General features: G+C 47.7%; 1 protein-coding gene across 1 annotated transcript; it reads left to right on the top strand.

The window, feature by feature from the left end:
• The first annotated feature begins 376 nt into the window (after positions 1-376).
• Positions 377-5,831, top strand: LOC147229086 (actin-related protein 2/3 complex subunit 1A). Its single transcript, XM_086157568.1, has 11 exons — positions 377-732; positions 1,400-1,493; positions 1,726-1,830; positions 1,986-2,208; positions 2,715-2,822; positions 2,943-3,046; positions 3,135-3,243; positions 3,583-3,658; positions 3,749-3,942; positions 4,815-4,905; positions 4,997-5,831. The coding sequence occupies exons 2-11, from the start codon at positions 1,430-1,432 to the stop codon at positions 5,033-5,035; spliced, it is 1,113 nt and encodes a 370-aa protein (XP_086013694.1). The 5' UTR covers positions 377-732; positions 1,400-1,429; the 3' UTR covers positions 5,036-5,831.
• The last annotated feature ends 909 nt before the right edge of the window (positions 5,832-6,740 follow it).

The raw sequence follows: 6,740 nt of genomic DNA, 5'->3' as shown, positions 1-6,740 counted from the left end.
TGAATCTTCCCGGTTCTGAGTGTCCGGCACACATGCGACTGTTTCTGCACAATTTACCTCTTCCGAAGCGTTTGTGCATTATTTGCATATCAAAACCACGGACGATGGCATTGAGGCTCCTTTGACTTCCATGCAGTTTTCTGACATCGCCGAGAAAATAGTCAACAAAAAGTAACATAAATGTAACACGTTGCTGGAGAAAATGTGCATCTGCTGGATCTGTTGACCCACTTCGACGCATCGTTGTTGTGTTCACCTTCCGGTCAGAATGTGACCCGCAGCTCGTTCTGTTGGCTTCTAGGAGATTATCTATGTTTTTGTGTAATTGCAGAGCCGCCCGGGGCTCTGGTTATGTCATGCCGGTTCCTATTTGGTCCACAGGCGGAGCTCTTCCAGCCGCTCGTCGCCTCTCCGGGAGACCTGACGCGGACGGACTCATCCACTTCAATGCAACAGCTAGCGCGATGATGCTAAGCTAGCTGTCAGCCAAGTGCCCACGGGTCTCGCCGCCTGAGTTAGCAACCGGATGCTCCCGGACGTGTCCTGTTGGCCGTCTTGACATTCCCCCCTCACCATTCCTGGACGAATTCGTGTCGACTGACCAGAGTCCGCGAATTCAGGTCCATTCCCGAGCTAACCTCTTTCCCCCCCCCCACCCCTGCCTGCGCCGCCGGAGCAACTTAGCTCGCCGGCTAAAACGCGAGTGTCCGACCGGAGAACCGGAGTGACGAGGTGAGTTAGCATGCGGGTCAGCGGTACCCGCGGCGTCTCCTCCCAGGAAACGCCGGGGTCTGGTTTAGCGAGGGTAGGCCTCCGGGTGAACTCACGGCTTGAAACATTTCCATATGTATATGTATGTTTATCAAAAATCACAATCTTAATGGTTTCAGTTTAGCTAACGCCACCTACACGTTAGCAAGCCATTTAGTTAGCCTGCTAGTATCGTTCGTGTGAATGATACGTGCTACTATTGCGATTTATTAGCAAGCAAGGCAACCACACTTAAAACGGCTGGATTCGGGTTGACTGGGCTTTATCGTGTTATCAGCCTTAAAGGAATATAAACGTTTATGTTGGGAGAAAGTTGTGCGTTTCGACGTTTTAACATTTATGCTAGCGTTGCCGTCTAGTACTGTAGTAGACCCCGCATTCAATGTTTTGGCTAATGTTACCAAGCTAACAGCCAACAAATGGATTCCGTGTAACGTGTCAATAAAGTTAACGGTTTACGTGTGCAGAACAACCCCCTCCCAGGAAAGCGTTTATTTTTCTAATAACAAGTGATTTTTATTTCTCCGTGGGAAGTGTAAATGTCAAAGGAAGCGAAGCGCGGTTGTGCCTGTCGCCCCGTGATTCTCTTGTTGTTAGTGGCTACATGAAGTTTTGTGTGACTTCGCAGAGTTACTCTTAAGGACCACACCCAGACAAGATGTCCCTTCACCAGTTTCTGTTGGAGCCCATCACCTGCCACGCATGGAACCGCGACAGGACACGTAAAAACACTTCTTTCTTTTCCTTGCTTTGTTTTTAGGAGTACATCATCTCATGCCTGCAGCGATTTGCAAAGGCCACTCATATGCAGTGTCACCAAGCCTGTGTGGGCTGTTGAGAGTAGGCGGTGGTGTTGCTCAGAGGACGAACTGGTCGAGCTTGTTATTTGACTCGATGACCTCAATGTTTAGTTGCCGTTTCTTTCTTTTTTTATTCTATACCCATCTGCTGCAGAAATTGCCATCAGTCCCAACAACCATGAAGTTCATATTTACAAGAAGAGTGGCAACCAGTGGGTCAAGACTCATGAGCTGAAGGAGCACAACGGACACATAACAGGTACTTGTTTGGACCACGTGGTTTTAAATGTCACCCTTGTTTAATCATAGTTTTTCACCAATATATGTTCCCGATCATTATGTCCACCTCTGAAGACTGATCCAGACTCTAGAACGGTCACATTGTTGTTGTTGTTGTTGTCCGTTCTTGGGAAGGTATCGACTGGGCTCCCAAAAGCGACCGTATCGTGACATGCGGAGCGGACCGCAACGCCTACGTGTGGTCCCAGAAGGAAGGGGTGTGGAAACCGACATTGGTCATCCTCAGGATCAACCGAGCGGCCACCTTCGTCAAGTGGTCACCACTGGAGAACAAGTTTGCGGTGGGCAGCGGAGCTCGACTCATCTCTGTCTGCTACTTCGAGTCCGAGAATGACTGGTGAGATCGTCTTAGGGTGACATTTTAAAAATTCGTTTGCAATAGTAGATGTACTTTTTGGTGAAGCACACAACTTTATCATCTTGCTAAATGATATTGCGGGTCGCGTTGGTACTGGGTTTGTCACCGAATAGAATCCAAAGCAAGATGATTTCATAATGACTGAGACTGACGGGGATCCTCTACCAGGCCTCAGAGGATCCATTATTCATTATCCCGCAGCAGCAGTCTGTTGTTTCACTGTGCTCATTCCTTCAATTCCTCCACAAGTTGTTTTCCATGTGCACGCTGCCGCTTCACACAGCGTCATCATTTTTTTTTGTATAATAATAATAATAATAATTACCATATGTGCTAATTTGTTGTCCTTCCAAGTGTGTTTTGAGAAGCCTAGATTTGTATGTAAATGTTTTGTCTGAGACGGTGCTTGTTAAATGATTTGTTCCATGGAGCAGATTTGCGCGGATCGCTTACTTCACAATTAAAACGGAGGTTTCCATGTCCAGGTGGGTGAGCAAGCACATCAAGAAGCCCATCCGCTCTACCATCCTCAGTTTGGATTGGCATCCAAACAATGTCCTGCTCGCTGCTGGATCATGTGACTTCAAATGCAGGTGAACGGCAAGGGAACAAAATCAAGCCGAGAGAAGATGTGAAAGGCTCTGAACCTCTTGTGATCACCCTTTTTCTTTCTTTTGGCTTTTATTCCGCACCCCTCCCTCCCTGGCCTCCAGGGTCTTCTCAGCCTACATTAAGGAGGTGGAGGAGAAACCAGGCCCCACACCCTGGGGCAGCAAGATGCCATTTGGGGCCGTGCTAGCAGAGTTTGGAGGAGCAGGTCTGTATTTAGTCTGATGGTAACAAAAAGACCCATATTCAGGCTTTTCCTGTGTGAACCATGTTTGCTTTTTGTGTGCGCCGGCCAGGCGGAGGGGGTTGGGTCCACTCCGTCTCCTTCTCAGCCTCTGGTAACCGTCTCGCCTGGGTCAGCCATGATAGCACTGTCACTGTGGTGGACAGCTCCAAAACTGCCAGGTATATTTTGCCACCGAGAACCCTGCAGGAACAGCTCCTTTACCCCTCCGCAATCACCTGTTATTTTTCCTCTGCTGTAAAATCATACTCTCTGTGATGATCAGTAAAATCCCAAGATTGATTTTTGCTCCCCAACCAAACACATTAGTGCTTAAGATCAACATTTTCACTTCAATCCACTAGATGTGATCCTTTTTTTGTTGGCACGTTAGAACCCCGTGATCGGTGAAACGGGTTTATAGTGTTGTGATTATTGTTTGTAGAACAACTCTGTAACAAAACAGCTGATTTGACATGATCTGGATCCCAAGGTAATTACATTGCTCTCTCCGTTTTAAGTCCTTCGCAGCTGAAGACCGAGTTCCTTCCTCTCCTCAGTGTCATTTTCGTTTCAGAGAACAGCCTAGTAGCTGCGGTAAGAACACACATCAGCTGCTATCCACTGTAAGGGAGACCTAGCATTTCCAACAGACCGTGTGTGTGTGTGTGTGTCCATATTCTGCAGGGCCACGACTGCTGCCCAATGCTCTTCCGTTGCGACGACGGGGGAACACTGACATTCGTGTCAAAGCTCGACCTCCCCAAGCAGAGTATCCAGAGGAACATCTCTGCCATGGAGCGCTTCAGGAACATGGACAAGAGGGCCACCACCGAGGACCGCAACACTGCCCTGGACACACTGCACCAGAACAGCATCACGTAGGTCCAACAGCAGCAAGCTCAAGGTTTAAATGCTAAGGCAAACAAGGAAAATATATTGAATTAGGCTTTTACAGCTTTAAATTGTTTGCTGTCAAACCACTGTGAGTAGTTTTTAAAGAGCAACCACATTAAAGAGATGTAGAGCAATTAAATTGGAGTGAGTTTGGCTGCTGAAATAGCGCCGCTGGAATTTACGCCTAGAACTTGAGCTGTACGTACCAGCAGATGGCAGCAGTCCGTCTGGCAGCAACGGCAGACTGCACAGGAGCGCCACGCCGGGCCGGCTCACCTCCAACAAAGCTGCCAGTTATGTCAAGAATGAGCTTGACTCGTCCAGTGATGAGTCACACCCGTGGATTTTCTCACCAAATAGTATAGAAGCAATACGTTCTCGGCTTTCAAAAATAACCCAATGTCATTGGAGACTCTTCATTCTTAGCAGTGAATAGCAGTGAAAGATTTTTTTTCACCCTTTGAAAGACACACAAAATACATTTTATCCTTCTTTTCAAATATGATCATCTCTTATAAAAAGGAACTAATGCGTTGGGGAAAAATAGAAAAATTGTTGACACATTTTCAGCAATTCCTAACAAAAACATAGCGGACGGAGACCAATCAGTTCAACAGTTTGATGCAGTTTTCCTCACCTCCACTTTGTCCAACCGCAAAGGTGAGAAGCAGCAAACTGTGTCCTCTGATAATAAGTAGGAGGCTCTCGCTGACATCCCTTTCACCGTGCTGCACTTGAGAATCCCCAAAGATCAGGGGCCGCACGCGTGATTAATGTATGTTTTCTTACCATTGGTTATTTGGTGATTGTTTTGTTTTTTTTAAAAGTAGCTCCTCCTTGATCTTCTGTTTTCCAGCCAAGTGTCTATCTACGAAGGAGACAAAAGGGATTGTCGCAAGTTCTGCACCACAGGCATCGACGGAGCAATGACTATTTGGGACTTTAAGGTACAGGAACACGGTCCACCCCCCCCTTGACTCCCATTCACTTCCTGTCCAGAAACCTCTGCATGAGTTCTCTCTCTGTTTGCCTCTGCAGAGTCTAGAAGCTTCTATCCAGGGTCTCCGCATCATGTGAAGAAATCTCGTGAATGAATGAAGAGGCGTCGCGGCCTCGCCTCAGCCCCCCTTCCCTTCCACCCGCCCTCCCCTGTGACACAGCCAGTAACATACATAACTGACCAACCTAATGAGTGTCTGCTGAAGCACTGATCACACAGTAACGCACACTCGAACAAACAAACACGAATACACTACACACACACACACACACACACACACACACAGATACACACACACACACTGAGCTGACGTGTGACATCACTGTTGATTTTTCTTTTCGTTTGTTTTTAAAAATGAAGGTTAACCAGGTGTCAAAGTGGGAAGGTCCTCTGACACGTATTAAACGTGATGTGAAATGTGTGTTTTTATGTTCTCTAACCTCCTGTACCAAAAGCTGAACACTAAATGGTGCGTTTTATCCAAAAAGGAAAAAAAAAAATCAGACTGTATTTCACCTCAGATTAACCTTGACATGATCTCTGAATATCTACGTGCGGTAGATGGAGGGATGTGAAGTTTAACTTCCCGCAGGACTGCGAGTATTCTCCAGCGGGTGAAGTCGCGTTGATAACAAAGACCAAACAAAGTGATATTCTCGAGTCATGTTTCCGGTTTGCTGTAGAGAGCTGTACAGGATCTGATGGTGGAGAGAGTGCGAGACGGAGAGAAGGTGGCTGTCTGAACCCTGTGCGGAGTCACGGCCGGCCAGCGCTCGGCTCTGTAGCTACCACGCTAAAACCACACCGGACGGAGGGTTTCTATGTAACTGAGGTAGACATTAAATAAAGATGAAGTACATTTACAGAACACAACCTCACTGACTGCTGTCTTCTTTTGTGACGGTCCCACAGACGCCTCGGCCCGATGGTTAACCTCCAGAATTCTCTCCACCTGTGTGTCTGGACCGTCTTATCTTAAAACGTAAAGGCTGAAAACCTGTTGTTTTGGGACTGCGGTCAGTGTGGATATTTGAGTCCAAAACATGCACTGTTTTTGCTTAAAAAGTCCTGTTAACAAAGTTTTTATCTGGATGTCACCAGAGTCAGGGTTGTAGGTCATGTTTTGTTTTCTGCCTTCACTGTTTGTGACCTGGTATGACCGTCACAGGAACCTACCAGATGATTGACCACGACGAACTGACTGTTTAGATTTCTGTTTAATCCACGTGTGCTGTCCATCGCCTCTCTGAATTATGGCCTGCGACTCAAGTCACATTTCTATTCCCGTCTTTGCCCTTGAACCCAAAGTTCTCATTGCTCGGCTGTTCTGGCAGAATCACGAGATTCGAGGTGATGCTGCAGCGTGTCTGCTATCTAACCGTTAGCGCACTGAGTCTCTCTGATGCTCATTTTTTGAGCTGTCGTTAGCACGGTCTAGAACTGGAGTGCTCGTCAATCCACTTCTACATCAAGGGAGAATCGCCGTCCCGACGTTCGGAAAGAACAGGACCGTCAGGAGCAACAGGTTCCCGGCGGGGAAAGAACGTTTGCCGAATCAAGACATAGTCTGGCGGCGGCGGACAGAAACGTTTGGCTCCTGTTCCGTGGAGATCCGGGCGGCGGGGGGGTCAATTCCTGTGCTGGAAACAAGAGGAGTAGAAGTTGTGGCCAACGTTCTCCTCAGGCCGCCACCCTCACCCCCTCCCCCCCGTTCCCCTTTTCTTTATGTCGACTCGCCTGGACGTCCCTCCCTCTTCTTTTCTGTCTTTCATGCTTCATGAG

Source organism: Fistularia commersonii, chromosome 12 (genome assembly GCF_037954325.1).
Source record: "Fistularia commersonii isolate RoL2024-O1a breed Wild chromosome 12, RoL_Fcom_v1.0, whole genome shotgun sequence".
NCBI lineage: Eukaryota > Metazoa > Chordata > Actinopteri > Syngnathiformes > Fistulariidae > Fistularia > Fistularia commersonii.
The sequence above is the reverse complement of the archived record's forward strand: the minus strand, read 5'-3'. Positions and strand labels throughout refer to the sequence as shown.